At 35.2% G+C, this 21,230-nt stretch overlaps 1 protein-coding gene across 1 annotated transcript in view; it reads right to left on the bottom strand.

The window, feature by feature from the left end:
* Positions 1 to 21,230, bottom strand: part of FGF14 (fibroblast growth factor 14) — a 121,818-nt gene that overhangs the window by 3,213 nt on the left and 97,375 nt on the right. Inside the window, exon 4 of the mRNA XM_008048633.2 lies at positions 3,410 to 3,608. Coding sequence (XP_008046824.2) covers positions 3,410 to 3,608 — 199 coding nt within the window. The remainder of the gene's footprint in view (positions 1 to 3,409; positions 3,609 to 21,230) is intronic.

Raw genomic sequence — 21,230 nt, 5'->3', positions numbered from 1 at the left:
GACCTGGTTAGGTGCGAGAGTGACCCATCCATATGTGCCCAGATCTCAGGAGTTTGCCTATTCCCCCTCACCCCAAATAAACCAATTCCGTTCAGAGGAAATTCCTGTTTTAAAGAAGTAATCTCCAGCCCAGAAACACGACATCACTTCTTCCATGTTTTCTGGTTTATATACCTAAAATATGTACATGGGTGTGCCTGAATTTTTGTATAGAAGACAGGGTTTAAATAGAAGTTATGGTCTCTTTGTGGGACTATGATATAGTGCACACACACACAATAGGAGCATAGAGGGACTGATGCTTGAGAAAAACTAGTGAGTAAAAGTAATCGGCTGTCAGAAATACAAGAGCATTACAGCTGCCTAAACTGTCTCAGGTATTTTATGAAGAGCCCTTATGTTTTGCAGGATGAACCACCACATGCCTTCTCTGTATTCAAGGTGGTAGAATGTTACCTTTTGCATCAACTCTTCATACATTTTTAAAAATAGTACACATACTTGAAAGTGCAAATGTACATCAGGCCTATATTAAATGACTTTCCAAGGTAGCAAAAGAAACTAAAAATCCTTATTCTTAAGTACATTTCAATCTCTCATTCTCAGTACTAATTAAATTAGGAGACAATAGCATCACAGCATTGACCTTGATTTTATGTCGAGAAGTTGTGTAAGAGATATGAATATCCAAGAATATCAATAATTAATCAAGTGCTTAATTTGTCCTGACATTTCCAATGCTATAATTTATATCATGTATGAGTTTTGAAAGTTTGAAATTCATTTTTCTCTATCAAGTAAACAATGGCATCGCCTTTGTCATTACAGTTCCTGTATCAATTGTTGTTAGAATTCTTCTGTCTTGCTAAGTATGTGAAAACATGAAAAATACTGTTTCTCAGAAAACAAATATCATATGTTCTCACTCATAAGTGGGAGCTAAGCCATGCTTAGATATACAGAATGATATAATGGACTTTGGAGACAGAAGGGGAAGGGGGAAAGAGAGTGAGGGATACAAAATTACCTATCAGGTACAAGTGCACTAGTTGGGGTGATGGGCACACTTAAAGCCCAGACTTCTTCACCACAGTACAATGCATCCATGTAACCAAAAATTATTTGTACCCATAAAGCTATTGAAGTAAAAAGTATTGTTTCTCTTTTTCATATATGTATGCATATATAGTGTTAAAAATTCAAATAGTAAATTCATCATTATTTGTGAATGTATAATTAAGTTGTAGCTTGCCTAAATTTGGAAAACTACTCTTGTTGGTTAATACCACCTTTAATATTTCAATGATGTTGACTTATGATCACTCTTAATAAAATGTGCCTCTAGAACAATATATTGAAACCCAAATACTTATCCACCAGGGTCTATGTAGAAAAGGATAGACTAGATAGATAGATAGATAGACAGATATAGATGTACAACTACACACATATACCACATTCAAATACACACAATGATGCCACACAATTAGTGTCTCAGATATTTCTTGTGGTCTATATAAAATAACTAGTTTCCAAATTTTATCTTAGTTAAATGACATAAAGACCCTTTTTTGTTTTCATTACATTTGCACAGCTAAGAAGTAAGGTTTTAGAAATTTAGTCATTTCTTAGCTGTCTATATACCAAACATAAAATTAGTGAAAAAAAGGAAAGCAGTGTGACAATCTATGGTATTTGTAGAGCTGCTGTGGACTTAGATTTTTATTTTTTATTTGCAGTTGAATATTGGTAAGTCTGATGATATCAAATTTCATTTAAAACAATAATGCCATATCATGAATGTGTTACTTGGGAAGAGCAAAGAACTCCTCTAACTTCTTTCTACACTAATTTTCCTTATGAGTTATCATTTGATGAGAATAATTCACTCATATTTCATTTTCTGAAATAATTTGTTCTTTCTTACATAAGCCTTGGTGGCTAATTGTTTGGGTTTCAATAAATTGTTCTAGAGGAAAATTTAATTAAGAGTGATAGTAAGTCAACATCCTTGAAATTATAAAGGTGGTATTAACCAACAAGAGCGGTTTTCCAAATTTAGGCAAACTGAAAATTATACACTCACAGTTGATGATGAACTGAATGTTCAAAATTTTAAATTATCTTATTTCTATATAGAGAATATGGATTATGAAGCCCATATGTATTTTCTCTTGAGGGCTAAGCCTTCCTTATAGGAGTAAAAGACAAAAAGAAAATTGAACTAAGGTAGCTTGAAGTGTTTATTCAGTTATCGTGGATGTGATCTTCTGCAAAAGAGTAAACAAAAGTTTTCACATAGAAAGCATGTGTGAATAGCCACAAATCCATTTTTTTCTGTAGTTCCCAAATGCTACATAGATAAAAGTAAATGACACTTCTGACAGAGTCATCAATAAGAAAGGGGCAGACATTTTGAATTGATTAACAAAACTTTGCAGCCTGCTCTTTGGGAATCTGATCAAAGAAAATGTGAAGGTTCCACTGTTTACAAGTGAATGCAGATAAATTATGTTGGTAAAAGAAGGGAGTGTTGCAACTGTACACAGTTAAGAATTATGCTGTTACAACTGCACTATATGTAACATCAGGAAGTTCTTTAAGAGTCAAGGTATTGTCTCTTCATTTACCGCAGTTATAACAATTCACAAGTATGTAATTATTTTCACCTTGATAATATCAAAATGGGCAACTATCTTTGATTCCATAATCAAACTTATTTTTTTTCTAATATACTTATAGTTAGCATCATAGATTCATGAAAGATTACAGATTTAACCTTTTAAAAAAATTAATTCATTAAAATCATCTAAGACGGTGGTCTCCAATCCTTTTGGCATCAGGGATTGGTTTCGTGGAAGACAATTTTTCCACGGGTAGAGGGAGGGGGGAACGGGGCGTGCAGTCGAATCTCACTGCTAATGTTCATCTATATTTGCAGCCATTCCCCAGGGCTAGTACCACCACCCCAGCTCCTCCTCAGATCATCAGGCAATCGAGTCTCATAACGGGAGTGCAACCCAGACCCCTTGCATGCACAGTTCACGAAAAGGGGTCACGCTCCTATGAGAATCTAATGCTGTACTGATTGGATAGGAGATGGCCTGGTGGTTGGGGACTCCTGATCTAAGGGTTACAGGGGCTGGGACAGTGAGGATTTGAGATATGGGAAGGGGGCAGAGAAGTGGGGACTTTTTTTGGCACACACACACATACACCATAAAGTGTATACAAGCCACAAACCCTAAATGAACAACTTAAATAGATATCTATGCAACCATCATCCAGCTCAAGATAAAGAACATTTCCAGCACTCCATGAGGGTTTCTTGTAGTCATAGTAGATTTATCAATTAAAATATAATATATGTAATAAGTCTGTGTAATAATAATGTGTACACAATACTTACCTTCCAATGGCTTCGGTAGAAAATGAGCTGCTGGTTTGGTTTTCTTTACTCTGTTCCCTTTCATAACTTGCCCCTCCTTATTTAATCCCAAAAACCAGGCTCTACCAGATTCCTGTTGTCTGTATAGCATGGATGAGTAGATTACATAATAATTTTCAAAAACAGATTCTTTAAACTTGCATTCAGGGGTAAAAAGTTCCTGCGAAGAGAAAAGGAGAAGAAAGTTAGAGGAAGGAACTGGATCTTCACGGTGTTTTCTATTCACTCTCCAGAACCTTATCCAACATGGTGAAACACTCAGCCCTGTGGAATGGATGACCAGATTAAACTCTTCTTGCACATGATAATTGTCCATACATTTCTTCCAATATACAATGAATGGAGAAGAATCTGCTATTATTGGAAGTACATATAAGCCAAAGTATGGATGTCTTCTAATAAGAAAATAGAAAACATGAGCAAATGTAATCGTTTTAATTAAGCAGAATACAATTCAACCAGAGGATAATCAGAAAGGGAGCACTGAAGTAGCATCATATATTCACAATAAAGTAAACACAAATAAAAAATATATACTTAATATATTTTCTAATCTACTTTATATACCTCCACAGGAATAATTATAAGTTACCCTAACCATTACTACTTGGATCCCTGATATTAGAGGATGATACATTTTACCTACAAAGGAACAAGCTGAAACCTCAAAGTAAAACCATTACAATCTGCTGGCACACAAGCTAGCCACTAAGCTATAGTTGTATAACCAGCTGAGGCCAAGTGTCATATTGGCTGATCATAGTGACAGGAGCTGAAAATAATGACCTACTTTCATGGTCTGAAGCCCCACTGGAACTCTTAAAGATAAACATCAAAAGCTATTCTTACTGAAAACCACCTAGTGTTTTTTGAAAGCGTATAGAGTGTGTTAAATACTATTAGGTTCAATGTCATGGTCTACGTCAATGGAAGAGCAGCACAAAGAACGTCACTTTACAGTAATTATTAATATCACAAATATTCATAAGAATTGTAGATCTTTTATAAATTCTTACTTTGGAATAAATAACAATGAAAATTATGCAAAGACAAATTAATAAAAGAATGACAAAGGTTCAGTCTCCATATGCATTTCTGATAATTCTCTATTAAAAATAATTTTTAAAATTTAACCTTTCCAGTTATAGGCCATGGGAGACACTTAATTAGTTTTGCAGTTGTTTTAAACAGGCTCAACACTGTGTTGTTCTACACATATATGAGATAAAGGTGCAAAACAAAGCTTCATTATTACTTTGTAAATCTTTTAAAATACATCACCGTACTCAAAATATGTACACAAGATTTTCATTTCTCCTTAATAGATTTTATTATTACAGAAAATAATTTTGTTTTTCTTTTAAAAATGTTTCATACATATTCTGAAAAATACTCTTTAGGGGCTAAAAAAATAAAACCTTAAAGAGTTAAATTTATGTTAACAGTAATGGGAATGTGACATAATTACATGTAAAAATTTTATTGCAATATTCTCATAAAAGTGTGAATTATCAAATGATGTCTTTGCAGGATACGATTTATTCAGTGTGTGCCATAATTTTAATTCATTGAGCATTAATAAATTTCCATGGGAACAGGTTTCTGTTAATGCCAGATGTTTTTCATGACAAAAATGGCAGATCAATGATTAATTTGATAAATTAATATAGCCAAAAGACAGGTTTAGCCCCTTCCTACAGTAGTTTATGTAGAATTCTATTTCTTCTAGATGATGTTACACCAAATTGGAATACAATCCCATCCAAATTAATGTCTGGCATCTCCTATTAGTTCTCTCACTAATAAATGATACTCTCTGGGACCAGACCTCAGATAAAAGACAGATGAAATGGTACATGCTCACATATTTGCAGTAAATAAATCAAAAAGGAATGCTATAAATCTGACTTCTCCCAAGGAAGCTAATAAGTATGACATATTGCTTGAAACCATACCTTCTAGGATAAAAAGATTAGGCTTTGAATTGTCATTTCTCCTTTTATTGAGACAGGTCAAAGTACCCAAGCATATTATTTACTAGTTAAAACCTACCTCAAAATCAGCTGGAACTGAGAGGGTAAGAGTTGGCCCATTAGGTCACTCAGTGGAGGTCAGTGGAGCTGGCATCTGTCTTCTGGGACATTGGGTCTCTGCTAAAAACCTAGCTCACATTAGTGAGGGGATCACTGATGCCCATCCTTTATCTATGGACACCAGCACCTCCAGCTTTGGAATGTAAGTCCAAAGGATAGTCTAATCTTCATTCTCATCTGATCACCACTGCCATCATGTCCAAAGCATGGCAGGTGTTGCTTGCACCACCATCAGCAGATTCCTATATATTGTCTCCACTCAGCACTGATTAAATTGAATGTGGAAGAGAATGAGATGATATAGAGGAAGTCATTTATTTTCAATGAATACCTTAATAAAAAAATAAGCTGGGTGGGATAGCACGCCCTGTAGTTCCAGCTACTTGGAAGGCTGAGGCGGAAAGGTCACCTAAGCCCAGCAGGTCCAGGTTGGGGTGGGTGGCCATGAGCATGCCACTGCACTCCAGCCTAGGCGACCGAGTGAGACTCCAATTCCAACAAATAATAATTTTTTTAAAAGAATTCTTTTTTTCCTATTTTTTATTTCTCATTTATGTAATTATTATTATTATTTAAAACTTTAGATTCGGGAAGCCCACGTGCATGTTTGTTGCATGGGTATATTGTATCATGGTGAGGTTTGGACATCTATTGAACCTATCGCCCAAAGAGTAAATTCGGTACCCCCTAGATAGTTTTGACACTACATCTTTTCAGCCAAAATGTTTGTATTATATCTTCGTATCCTAACGAAATCAATTCCACAGTCCTCTTCTGTGAGCTGCACCTATGTCTTTACAGATAAGTGAATATTTTTGTCTTCTACAAGTGAGAACCATTGACTTCCGTTGCTTGTGACAGTAGAGACTAGTACATTTTAATCCTTCTTTATTCCTGGCTAAATAATTAATGCATACACAAAAACATGCCTGTTATATTCAAGGATGTTATTGTCTAACACATTTTCTTAAGACTGTCCAAGAACTTAATTTGGTTCCTCAAATTTGGAGCCCCAAATGATTCCAGCATTTTCAGGAGAATTGATAATACCTATGAAAATTGAGGTTAGTTACTACTTATTTGATGTCATAAGTGATAACCATATTTTTAACATGTAAATAAGAGGCAACAGAGCAGATAACACCATCTGTGTGGAGTCAGATTTTAGGATTCAACCTAAAAAACGTGGAAAATGTGAATGGAAAGGTAGGTTGGAGAAATGTGACAAAGAACCTTACACACTCAGATCAACAAGCTAGACCCTTATGAGTGAGAAGACAACATGTCAAATTTTTTTTTTTTTTTGAATCAGAGTCTCACTCTGTCACCTAGGACTGGAGTGGAGTGGCACACTCACGGCCACCCCAGCGTTAACCTGCTGGGCTCCGGCAATGCTTTCGCCTCAGCCTTCCAAGTAGCCAAAACTACAGGGGTGCTCTACCACACCTGGCTAATTTTTTATTTATTGTAGAGATGTGGTCTCAAAACCCTGGATTCAGGCAATCCTCTCGCCTTGGCCTCCCAAAGTGCTGGGATTACAGGCTTGAGCCATGGTGCCCTGCCACAAATTTTTGTATAAGCCAGGGAATCATAATACAGCCTGATTAGTATTTTATATATACATATCTATTGGCAGTGTGGAGGTGGTTTTGAGAAGTTAGTAATACATCTATACTGATGGTTTAAAGCCCAATCTCTCACAAAATACACTTGAAAGTGTGTGTAGAATATGAGTATGTGTGTGTTTACTTTAACTGTTGATATTATAGAGAATTAAGAACACATCGAATAAGGGGAGAAATTCTACCAGGATGATGACACATTGAGTTCTGAACTTTCTGGTTGCCAGGACAAAAGAGAAAGACTACATGTTATAAAATCTTTTTTTTTTCTTGGCACTAACTTCCAAAAGGTATTTTCTTATGAGGGACCTATAAAAGAGACCTTGACCAACATAAACAAAAAATGCTCTTGATAGCAATTGTACAGTTGATACAGTCATCATTTGCATGTGAATCCTATAGTATGACTTATGACGATGGAGAATACAGTAGAACTATATAAAGTCCAATAGGTGGAAATAATTGTAATTTATGAGATCTCCAGGAATAACGTGCACAGCAAGGACCACCAACTCAAACGCTTAAAATGACCAGGCATATATACAGGAGTAAAGCAAACAGATTTAATTGTAGCTCTTTTATGAGGAACAATGACCCCTGACTCCAGCTCTGTGGTGGGGAGACAAAGATGGTAGTGGAAAAAATGATAAAAAGAGCAGCAGCTCTTTACATGGTTCTCATGTGAAAATAAAAACCTTGACTTTTAGGAAATCTGGCTTTTCAAAGGCAGTAAGAAATCCAAGTTCCTGCATCCTTTAAATTTTGACAACTATTTCTTAATATTTGTTATGTATGCATTTCTCTCTCTCTCTCTCTCTCTCTCTCTCTCGCATACAAAGGACATATTATGGCTTTTTTTAAATTTTTAATTTTTTAAAAATATTTTAAAGATGTGGGGTACCACTCAGGATTAGGTATACAAGTGGACATCTTACAGGTAAAGTTTGGGCCTCCTTTTGGTCCCCACTTAATACTTGTTTTTCTTTCTTTCTTTCTTTCTTTTTTTGAATTGGAATCTCATTTTGCTGCCCAGGCTGGAGTGCAGTGGCATGCTCAGAGTCACTGCAGCCACAAACTGCTGGGCTCAGGCTGTCCATCTGCCTCAGCCTTCCAAGTAGCAGGAACTACAGGCAAGCGCTACCACGCCAGGCAAATTTTTTTATTTTTATTGCAGAGACAAGGTCTTACCGTGTTCCTAGGGCTGGTCTTGAATCCCTGGTGTCAGGCAATTCTCTTACCTCAGCCTTCCAAAGTGCTGGGATTACAAGCTTGAGCCACTGCACCCGGCCTAGTATTGCCTAACATTTGTTTTTCATTACTGAGTGGGCTAAGGGAGAGGCTGTGAGCCTCCAACTGGAGACCTCCCGTGTAGAGTGATGAGAAAGGAACCAAAAAATAAGGGCCTCTAAATTGCTTATCAAGTCTTTATAATCTAATTGACAGCTCTACACGGTTGGTTAATATAATGATTTGCCAGTGAAACACTCTCAAACTGGCAATGGTAATATGAAAATGCTTATTTAAACTTAGGCATAAATATAAACTCTTTTGAAACTGCCAAAAAAGAGATAGATAGGGAGTTTGATGTGTCTTTTTCTTATCTTGCCTGCCTATGTTTAGAACCATCACCACAACAACAAAATCAACAACAGTCGATTTCCAGCAGAAGCTCAAATATTAATTTGCACCAATGCCAAACTAAATCATCAAATCATAGGATAGAAAGTGCAATAATTAAACAGAAATGTTATATCTTTTTTATGTTGTGTTTGTTTTGGAAATGAAAGCACCATCTGTGGTGTACTTATTATCTTAACAGTAGCAGCAGAATTCCTCTTCTGAGGGAAATGTCTTTGTTTAGGAAAATACCCTGATGGCCCATTTGCATGTACAAAGATAGGCTTCTGGGTTCAGGATGAAAGGAGAGGATGGAGGGAACAGAGGGTCTGTGTTCCATAGCTCATAAGGAATGCATTAATCACTAACCCAGAGAATCTGGCAGCATCATAACTTCAGAACTAAAAGTGACCTTGAGAATCTAACCTAGTGGTCAGGCAAACTGTGGCCATAAGGTCAGATACAGCCCGCACCTGTTTTTATAAATAAGTTTTATTGGAAAATGGGCACTTTCTCCTTTTTGGGAGAGGGTGATTTTCTGTAAATTTTTATCTTAAAGATGTGGGATACAATTCTGGAAAATGGGCACTTTTATTTGTTTATCTATTGTGTGAGCCTGCATTTATGCTACAAACGTCAAAGATGGGTATTTGAGACAGAGATCACATCGCCCACAAACCCTAAATTGTTTACTATAGTGTCCTTTGCCAAAAAAATTTGCCAACCTCAAACTAAGGTAGATTTTAAGGCCTTTTCAACTTAGGTAATTGAAAGAGGGGTTGTTAATCCAATATTAGTTCCTAAGGAGCTAAGTATTTCCATGTTAAAATAGGACTGCACATATTTTCATGTTTGCAAATATATACGATTTCAATGACAGTCTCTTCATCAGAGTTTTATCCTTGGAAAACTTTTATGTTCTGAGCCTAGACTTCCCTTAGGAATACACAGTAGTCCACACAAATTCCATTTAGTTACGGTGTCACCTTGGTGTTATCTAAGACTAAATGAAAGTTATGTTTTGTTAATTTCTCCAAGTTTGCTTTCCATCATCATTTCAAGGTGAAAACATAAAAAGGGGCATTCTGGACCATTTACAGCATTTCTCAGAATATAAGGCAATTCCAAAATAAATTTAAAAGATAGGATAGAGAAATTATATGAGATATAGTAGCAAATAGCACATAATAGATGCATGTTAAATAATAGCTATTAATATTTGATTAACTTCTATACTCCGGAGTCCTCAAAAAATCCATTCCCCTTTCATCAACAACCCAGTAATGACCCTGCTCTTGGACTCCTTAGAAATGTTTCTCCTCAGGCTCAAACTAGCAGGAACAGGAAGCCTCAGATTTCAAGTTCTTCTTACTTGGAGTATAATAACAGATAACAAAGGTTTCTTACAAATATCAAATAAGATAATAGAGGTGGAAAATAGAGAAATGATATTAGATATATCCCAGTAAATAACACATATAAATTCAGTTGTAAATGATAGTTATATTTATAAACTATAAATTGAGTCAATAAGTACAACTCATGTCGATTGTTATCACGAACAGGGTTGTTATGTAATTATTTTTAACAGGTTAACAGGTTTCAACTTAATTAGACATACCCTTTGACAGAATCCCATTGATCCATTTAATCTGAATTCTCAGTTTTTTTTTTCTTTTCTCTGCTTTTTAGAGATGTAACTATTAGAGATTATTCTGTGGTCAGCAGAGATTTATTCCAATCTCCCTCATCTTCTACAGCTTTATAATCAATTGCACCCCTTATTAATACTGTTTTGACATTGCTCAGTTCTTTAAAAAAATGCAGAGCACTATGAAGATTACTTAGAAAGAAAAGTATATTTTGGTCTTTTTGAAAGATTTTACAGTCATGAAGTCTGAAACAAAATATTTGCAGTTAACACTCAAAAGCGGAAAATTAAATGGCTAATGCATTTTATTTATTTGAAATTCTATATAGTCAAATATTTATAACATTGGACTGTGACTAATGGCCTCAAGGAGAAAAAAGTTGTAAGTCAGTTGTTTGTATACCTCAAACCAACACATAATTATGTATGTATTTAAGAGACAGCTATGATTTGGTTACAGGACCCAGTAAAATCAACTATATTCCTACCACCAAAGCAGGCTTGACAAAAAAACACATTTATGAGGCCAAATGCTGCTATTTAAATAGTTTCCAAGGAAACAAAATTATAAATGAAAGCTTTTTGGCAATAAGGATATTTCTCAACATTTAGAAATGAGCACATCATTAACTATATTAATTAATTTACTAAATATTATATTTTACTTTTAATTAATTACATTTATTGCATTTTTATAATTTATTGATTTTAATTATTAAATATTAAATAAATAATTTGATTTAATATTTAACTTTATTTAACATTGATATACATTATATTTCAAAATATATATTACATATACTCTATGCAATTTTAAAATATGCACAAGGATATATATATGCATGTGCATATATATATATATATATATATATATTTCAAATATTGTATTCAGGGTCACCTGTCAGAAATGCAGAATTTCAGGCCTTCCCCAGACCTATAAAATGAGAATTTTCATTTTAACAAGACCCCAGATGATTGTATGTACACTAATGCTTGGGATGCATTGGCATATATTCTCATTACTACACAGAACATAGTTTAAAATGATCACAACATTTGGAGAAATATCAATTAAATCGATATTATTCAGAAGTTTCTTAACATTCATACAAAATGTACAAAAGCAATAAAATGGAAACAAAAATCTGAAGTATTTGCAGTATATCCATAAGTAAGAAATTTTGAAATTATAAATAATAATATATCCCAACTGGTTCTATAATATTAAATCTGTTTCTCTAGAATATAGACATGTACAAACTCCTAAAATAATAATTCTTGTAAGATGAACAGATGGTACCCGTGCTATATTAGCAAAAAAATCACTTAATAAATATGCTTAAAAAATATTGAGACAATTGTATATCAGCCTCACAAATTTGTCAGTATTCAACGGTGACTTCCTCAACGTTAATAATAATAACATTAATAACGACAGTTAACACTCAAGTTACACATACTCCTATATCAGGCACTATTCTAAACACTTTATATAATCAACTAATTTAAACTTCATTATAATCCTATGGGATGGATACTATTATTATCCTTATTTTAGAAAGAAGAAACCAAGGCACAGAGGGGTTAGGTAACTTGCCTAAGTATATTTCCTTTCATCAAGATGAATATAATTTTTTAACTATTCCTACTCATTTATCATATTTAAGAATTTACTTTTTAAGATATGAGATCGGTTGCAAAAAGGGTCCCAATTCTTCACCTCTCCCTTCCCAACCAGTTATCTTCAGCATGTAATTTGCAGTGTCCTCTCACTAGGAGCCAAGATAAAGAAGGTAGGGGCTTAACAAGTGCTCGTGGAATTGAACTTGCCCTTCTTCACTGCCTCCTCCACAGCTAGGAGAGCATGCCTAGGCTTGCCTGGTTGGAGGAGAGAGACAGTGGAGCACAGCCAAGTTGTCGAGGGCAAAGTAAGTCTATTCCCAGATATGTGACCAAGTCCTACCAAGATCTACAGAGCCACCCAGCCAAGTCCCTCTTGATGTTAAATGTATAAGCAATATACATACTCGTATTGTTTTACGCCAGGTTTTGTGGTTGGTTGTTACATGGTATCATTAAAGCAAGTGATAACTGTCTCAAGTGATTATTAATTCAACTGAATTATTCAATTAAACACAGAAAAACATATATTTAATACTGCTGATTTTTATCTACACCTATACTTATAGATGAAAACAATACAGATGGAAAACAGTAAGGAATTATATGAGTTATCACACTGGCAGAGGTGACATATCTCTTAGAAGAAACAAATATAATTGAAAGAATGAATATGGTGAAGAAAAAAGTATATTCTTAAAAGAGTTATTTAAAAGTATCAAAAAAAGTATGAACACTCTTCTTTCTCTCCTTCACTCAAACAGTACCCATCATTATCCTTTAACTGATCAATCAAAGAATCATTGAACAAAATAGAAATTGGGTTAATTTCTTTCTATTGCCAATTATTCTTTCACAAAAATGTAACTTTTTGTTATGAATTCCTCAGAGAAGGGCTAGAATGGGAGGAGGGTGTCATAGTGAGTGATGGTGTGAGTAAAAATTGAGCCCTACGATCAGATGTGTTTTGTCACACATCAGCTTCCCAATGGTATACTTCTCTAGCGTATGTAGGAGAATATATTAACTGTATAACACTTCGCCTAAAAGGAAAATGTAAAACTGATATTGCTCTATGTGAAAGAAATCAAACGGAATGTATGCAACAACAGCAACAAAAAACCAACACAATTCTGCCATGAGTTTTTAAAAAATTTTCTGGATTATTCAAATGAATAATGTCACCGGATAGAGAAGTACATAATGATAGGCAAAAAGTTTGTCTGACAAATACTCAGAGGCAAGTAGAGACTAGTGATGTCTCAAAGTCAACATTGCCTCATCCTCCATTTTAAGACTATTTCAGATTCAGTGTGTAATTTGTACTTTTGTTATAATACAAATATCATATTAAATCAAATATATATTTACATATATACATGACAATGTCAATGAACTGTTGGATATTTGAAATTAGAAACTTGGTTATCTCATTCAAAAGAAAATAATAAAATATACACTTGCCATAATAGTGCTATCTGCAGTGTGACCCATGAACTTGTGCCTGGTCTACAAATTATATCTCTCCTCTGCAACAGCACAAGTACAAAAATTGAATGTAAACATTTATAATCATCTATAGAAATTTAACAGAGCATTTTTATATTCGTTGAGTAGACAAATAAAAGCTTCAGGCTTGTATTTTTTACTTTTGTTATATTTTCTAGTAATTTACTTTTGTTGTATCTTATATTATCTTTCTGTGAAAGATTGGCAATTAAAAAAATACTGTTCTTCACCACATACAATCTGAGGAACACTACTCTATTATAGCAGGTTTGAATGTGAATATACCAGAGGAGACACACACACACAAAAGGAATTTTTTGTGGTGCACTTGGAATGTGTTCTTCCAGATCAAACGGTCAACCAAAGTTTTTATCTGAAAGTTTCAAGTAGGTATTGTCACTATTTGTGGAAAAAACGTCATGACTTGTGGCACAGGTTATTGGTTCTTTCACCATGACAATGCACATGCCCACACTGCGCTGAGTGTTCAGCAGTTTTTGACCAAAATTGTCATGACCCCTGTGCCCCACCCTCCCTATTCACCCAATCTTGTCCTGAGCTACTTTCCCTGAATAAAAAAAGTCCTCAAAGGGAAACATATTGCCGATGTCAAAGAGTTGAATTAAAAAATGGTAAAAGCACCAAAGGGCATCAAAATCGACGAGTTCAAAAACTGTTTGAGCAGTGTAGGTTAGGTGTGTTGCATCAGAGAGTAATTTGAAGGTGACTGAAGTTTAACCATGTAAGAATAAATATGCAATTTATTATAAATAAAGTGGTTTTGGGGGGTCCCCTTTTATGTCTAATTAAAGGAAAGCTAAAATGAAATTAGTAATGACTAGGACTTATTTACTTTATCAGTATAAGGCAATCATAGTGCTAAATGCTTTACATACATTACTTCATTGCATTCCTATTAACAAACTATAATGCTAAAGTTAAGTATCTTGATAAGAGTTTGAATAGCTAGTGATTGGCAGCACAGGTTTTTTATCCCAGCCTGAGTCTATGCCCTGAGCTCTAAAATCATTAGTATTCCATTTCTCAACCCAATATAGTTTTTAAAAGAAAATCAACTGCAAGAGCAACCACAAAGAGATTTTAAGATGATTTATAAATTCATTTGGATAAATTATTTCTGAAAGTTACCTGTCTTAGCTATTATTTTATTTTTAATCTTATTACATTATTTTTCACCTAATGTCTTATAAGCATGGTGTTTAGAATGGGATTTGACCTGGTGTGATGGTTTACCTGGTCTAGATTTGTTAGATATTACATATACCAAAAACTGAGAACCGAAATAAAGGGACGTGCAATTTAAGAAATGAGTGCATAACTAAGGAATTCTAAGAATTTGGAGGAAAAAACAAGAAGAAACAACTGTATTCTTACTGTAAACCAGAATAAAACATCCCAATCAGCTGAACAGATCCGCTCTTGGCTAAAAGGATCCCAGAGAAACCTGAAAAACTAGATTCCAACCATGATAGGAAGAAAGGTTGGACATGTGTCAAGATATACCCTCCCTTTTGGAATTCAGGTACAACTGACCAGCATTAGCATTATAGTAGAGATCATAAGACTGTCAAAACCGACGCTTTATGGCAAAAAGACACTAAATTCCAACCTGACTCTGGTATACCATTACAGGACAGATAACAGACCCTGGAGGAAACAAAAAAATATTGGGAGGACCTAAGATGGCGTCAATATATCCAGTGAGTAGCCATTTTAACAATGCTTAGTTCTGTCATGTTTTTCTAGCAGTTCACCTTAACTTACCCTCTAATCATTAGCCAAGGACAGAACCAGCTTCACAGATATAGCTATTGATAATTGTTTTACAATCCCCTCCCAGCTTGTTTTGTACTAACTTACTTTTCTATTCTAAGTATTTGCATAAGAATCAAGTTAACCTAATTAGCCCTGTTGACTTTCATGACACAGATCCCATCAACATGGCAACAGTCATGTGACTAGCTCATCCATCTGCCTGCTGCCCATCATCATGATGTCAGTTCTGCGCTTACTTGTCCCCTCCATGATGACATGGAACAGACCACCACCCACTCACCTTAATGACTTGTTCCCATCAAGGGGAAGGTTTAAAAGGCATTCAACTTCAAGCAGCAATCGCCATTGCTTTGCTAAGCTTCATGTGCTCTTGGAGCTATGGCCAGGCCATGTTTCTTAGCTTTGCTCTCCCACTCCCACCTGGGGAAGTGAATCAATCTCTCTCTCTCTCTCTCTCTCTCATTTATTTCTAGCTATTTCTTTGTTAAACTCTGATGTGTCTATATGGTTCTTTGCGCTATGGCCACCATGTTTCTTAGCTTTGGCTCTCTCCCCTACCTTGGGAAGGTGAGTCTTTTCTCTCTCTCTCTTAACTTACTTTTAAAATGAACTATATTTTTCAATCTAACTTCCATGCAATTCTTTGCATCTTTCATGTGGCACTAGATCGCACAACCCTACCTGGTGGGTCTGACCTAACATTTTGGAGACCCCACTGGAATTGCAACCTAACAAATATTTTACCCCCAAATATGTCTCTTTGATATATTTTGAAATGGTCCTGCAAAATCAACTTTGGGGGAGAAATGTGCATTATAGAGAATCTCTTTTCTCTTTCTAGATCTTTCCCAGGTCTAGGAGACATTCATTAAATGAGAGTCTAACACCTTTAGGCTCTGAAAAGAGACATTTACCATCTAGTCTCTCTAAGTCTGCTACCTGGAAGTTTCATCTACATAAAAGAACCTTGGCTTTCACAACATCCTATTATCTTAACTCAAGCATTTCTTTCTATTGACAAAAGTCCTTAGACAAAGCTTAACTCTTCTGAGCCTACTGACAACCAGAAAATCTTTGAAATTACCTGTGACTCGTAAGCTCCTGCTTCAAGATGTCCCACCTTTTGGGGTGGAACCAATGTATACCTTTACTTTTTTGCCTGCAAATTCTGTCTTCCTAAAATTATAATCTGACCACCTCAGACACACTTTCTTAGGACATCCTTGAGACTGTTCCCCAGGCCATTGTCACTGATACTGGCTGAGATACACCTCTAAATATTTTACAGAGTTTGGCATTTTTGTCAACATTAGTGATTATGGTTCTAATGGTGGTGATCATCATGGCAGTGGAAGAAGGAGAGAGAAGGTGCAGCAAAGATATCCCTGAGTGGAACAAATGCTACAGAAAGTATTTAGCTCTTTTATATCCAACTAAACAGTAATATAATCACAATTTTTTAATCTATTGCAATAGAGTTTTGCTAGACAAAACAAGAATTTGCTTTGCAAAACATTAAGGTTTTTAGTTAATGTAGTTAGAATATATCAATTTAATATATTGCCCTTTCCTATCAAAACCTAGTCTGGTTGCTTTCGCTTTCTTAATTAATTTTGTATTTTATCTTCTTGTACTTCTTCCATTCTACTTTGAGAAAATGAGTACAAAATAACATATTTTGAAAAATATATTACAAATCTGTGACTTTTCTCTGGTTGATACTGTGAATAAACATGTACCTGTTTTCATAAAGTTTTTCCTTCACTTAACTCTTTAAATTGTATTTTAATACTATTCCTGCATTTCTGCATGCTTCTTCCTGAGACCTCTTTTCATATGTATATATAAGCTTTTGCTACTTTTCTTTCTTTAAAACCCATCCTAAATTAAAATTAGACCATCACATAAAACTTTTTTTTATATTAAGCATGTGTTGTGAACTTTCCTTAATAAAAACATACCCCTTCAAAACCACTCACTTGCATAAATGGAAAACAAACAAACAAAAGGATAAAAGGACTTGTTTATCCAACCTTTAAAATGAAAGCTTCCATAGAAAAATTAAATAACTGTAAGCAGGTTCTACAACATTCTTAAAATGCCATATTCATCAAATAATAATAATTTCTAGTTGAGCTTTATGATTTTCAGACTGTTCACATATACTTAATTTGATACAGTAATGCTGTTGAACATGCTTTAAGAAGAAAAACAGTACGATTTCCATGTCATAGATGATGACTTTGCATCTTAGAGGACATAATGGGTTTAGATGTACTTATTTCTATCCAAATGATATTTCACTGACATCAAGCTGCTACTTAGTAAATTTTTGTTAATAATGACAATGTTGAAAATACAAACCAAATGAAAGGAGTTGAGTTTTTTTCCCTAGGGGATCAAATAAATCATCTTACTGGAATTTTAAAAAAAAATCAAGTCTCTGGTGAATCACCAACACTGATTTTCTGGAAGACAGGAGAAGGCCACACTGCTGAAATGAAATGCTGAGGATTATTTTCTCTTAATTTTGTCTTCTTAGCTAGGAACGCATGGGGTCTTGAGTCCCCAGATTCTGTCAACGACTAGTTTGATCATTCCAAAGGTTAACGCAAATGAATAAATGTTAAACACTGAAGAGAGAGAACAGGAAAGAAAGAAGAGAAGCAATGTCTTCTGGGGAAATGGAGTCATTGAAAAGAATGTCAACCTATCTGTTAAATAACTCTAACTAGATAAAGCTAAAGTCATTACAGTTTACTATTGATTTCATTCTCGCTAAATTAGCAATGAATATTATGAATTCTATAGAAATTAATGAATTATACTGTCTTACTTTCCAGGTTTTTGGTTGATAGTGTGAGATTATAAAATGGGAAGAATCATAATATTTATAATTGACTAAATAAAAATCTATTATTATAAATACTAAATGTTCTGTCTTAGACATGATTTTACCAATTAAAAAATTTAATTACCATGAACACATGGAAATAAGTTTGTATTTATTCTATTCTTAATGATACCGAACACTCATGTAATTATTTATCCAGTAAATATTTAGTGAGCTCCTAGTATTTAGCAGTCACTGTTCTCCATCTCGAGATGTTATAATAAGCAAAAATTGATATGGTTTATCCTCTTTTGGAGTATACAGACTAATGAAGGAGATAAATGCTTACACTAATGATCACATTTACAAAAATAAAACAATTTATTATAGGAAATGGGATAACTTCTATGAAAACACATAAATAAATCTGATCTAGCCCTGCTTGTTAAGGAATTGAATTCTGAACTGAGATATGAAACACCAGTATGAGTAAAGCAGGCTAAGAGCAGGGTGAAGAGTATTCCTGGAAAGGAGACATAATATGCCAATGCCCTGGGCCAGGAGAAGGAACAGAACATTTGAAGGACAAAAATAAAACAGTGAAAATAGAATGCAAAGTGTGATGAGAGGGGAGAAGTTGGGAATTTGGATGCTAGGTGTGAACAAAATCAGGTGGTCATGTTAAGGGTTTTGATCTTTCCCTAAAAGCAATGGGAAGGCATTAAAAGGTGTTGAATCCAGGCTCGGTAGCTCAGCCTGTAATCCCACGCCTTTGGGAGGCTGAGGTGAGTGGATTGCCTGAGCCCGCGAGTTCGAGACCCACCTGGGCAACTTGGCGAGACCTCATCTCTACAATAAATCAAAACATCAGCTGGGCATGGTAGCACGTGCCTGTAATTCTGGCTACTTGGAAAGCTGAGGCGGAAGGATCGCCGGAGCCCAGCAGGTAAAGGCTGCGGTGGCCGGGAGCAGCCACTGCACTCCAGTCTGGGTGACAGATTGAGACTACAACTCAAAAAAAAACAAACAAAAAACAACGTTTTGAGCAGGAGAATGCCACAATCAGGTATGAATCTGGAAGGATCACTCTGGCCAAAGTGTGAAGAACGGAAGAGAACCAATATGGATATAAGAATTGCTGATGGTAGTGTGGGTAAGAGATAACAGTTGTGTGGGCAAGGACATAGCAGTGAGAAAATAGAGTGAATTGTAGAAATATTTAGGTCAAAACATCAGTACTATGTGATTGTACATGATAGCTAAGGGAAAGAGTGTCAAGCATAGTGTTGATTTCTTGCTTGTGGATCTGGATGACATTTGGTGCGTGTTCCTGTTTCCGAAAGGTCAAATATTGCAGTTTTGTATTTGGGGGCAAAATAAAAGCTTAACTGCATCATATGAGTTTACCTAATGCTTTCTGTCTTTTTACAGAATATTATTTTATGTAACTATACAGTAATTTTCCACAATGTTATATGTCTAATTTTTTTGGTAGCCTGTTTTTCTTTCCTTCCTTCCTTCCTTCCTTCCTTCCTTCCTTCCTTCCTTCCTTCCTTCCTTCCTTCCTTCCTCCCTCCCTCCCTCCCTGCTTGCTTTCTTTCTTTCTTTCTTTCTTTCTTTCTTTCTTTCTTTCTTTCTTTCTTTCTTTCTTTCTTTCTTTTTTTGGTGTTGTATGTGCTTTAATTCCAATTAACTTTAAAGGTTTATGCATTTTTGAAACAAAGACAAATCACAGTTGAGGAAATATTGTTGAATGATAAAGGACTGGAATTTGAGGGGAATAGTTCCATTCATTTCTTATGGTTTTACGTTTTATAAAAAAGTCCTAGTCAGTAAACAAAGTGGTTCACATATTGCCACCAAAACGTAAGAGGACAATAGCCATTACAGACTTCCCAGAAGAGGGCTTGAAAGGGAAAAATGTCAAAATGGCTTACAGACTTCCCAGTTGAAAAGTTCTCTCCCCGCGGGTTCGAGACCCGCCTGGGCAGCGAGACCTCATCTCTACAATAAATCAAAAAAAAAAAAAAGAGAAAAATCAACCGGGCGTGGTAGCGCATGCCTGTAGTTCCCGCTACTCAGAAGGCTGAGGCAGAAGGATCGCCGGAGCCCGGCAGGTGGAGGCTGCGGTAGCCGGGAGGGGCCACTGCACTCCAGTCAGGGCGACAGAGTGAGACTCCAACTCAAGAAACAAAAAAGAAAAGTTCTCTCATAAACTTACTATAGTAGGAAACTACATTAGCTTATTAATGGTAAATAATGACATAAAACTTACTATGATGAGAATTCATTCTATTCTCGGTCAGTGAGTCAGTTAAGCACATAAGTAAAAGACCTAAAAAAAAGACTGAAGGAAATACGATTTTTTTTCAGGATAACATATAAGTTTACTCTAACTGATTTTAAGGGCAAAGAATTAGAAGCAGACTTCCAAGATACTTGTTTCCTTAGTAGTTGTTATTTATCCATCATTTATGGATTTATCTAAGCCTTTCAAAAATGATTATTCTTCACTTTGTCACAGTAAACGAAAAGAAAAATAATTCCATCAGTGCATTCTCTTGCCTTCCATTAACATATATACTTTGACCTCAGTCTTGCCACATTTATCTTTTCAGAGTGAATTGTATGAACTCCCAGATCTGGTTTCATAGATTTGTTCTTCTATTCACTTGATCAGTCCAATTTGTTGCTGCAACTAAAAGTGCTTACTAAAAAGATGGATGTTCTAAGAAGGAAAATTGAAAGTAAATGAGCAAGTATTGGCAAGTCTTGTTACATAGACTTCGTGAGACTGCCCCAAGGAATGAGTGGTCTCTGAGGCACTACAGTTTTAAGGATAGTGTAAACACACAGAGAAAGACAACTAAATCAATAAAGGGATCTGGAAGTGGTTGAAGTTAGAGATCAATAGATATGAATGTACTTGCATTAAAGTCATCAGGAAAAAAATGAATAAGCGACAAAGTTATAGATAAGAAACCTAGCCGGGCTCGGTGGCTCAGCCTGTAATCCCGCGCCTTCGGGAGGCTGAGGTGAG

Source organism: Carlito syrichta, unplaced genomic scaffold (assembly GCF_000164805.1).
Source record: "Carlito syrichta isolate Samal-C Ts95f unplaced genomic scaffold, Tarsius_syrichta-2.0.1 Scaffold126448, whole genome shotgun sequence".
NCBI classification, from domain to species: Eukaryota; Metazoa; Chordata; class Mammalia; order Primates; family Tarsiidae; genus Carlito; species Carlito syrichta.
Note: the sequence above shows the minus strand (reverse complement) of the source record. Positions and strands in the feature narration are given on the sequence as shown.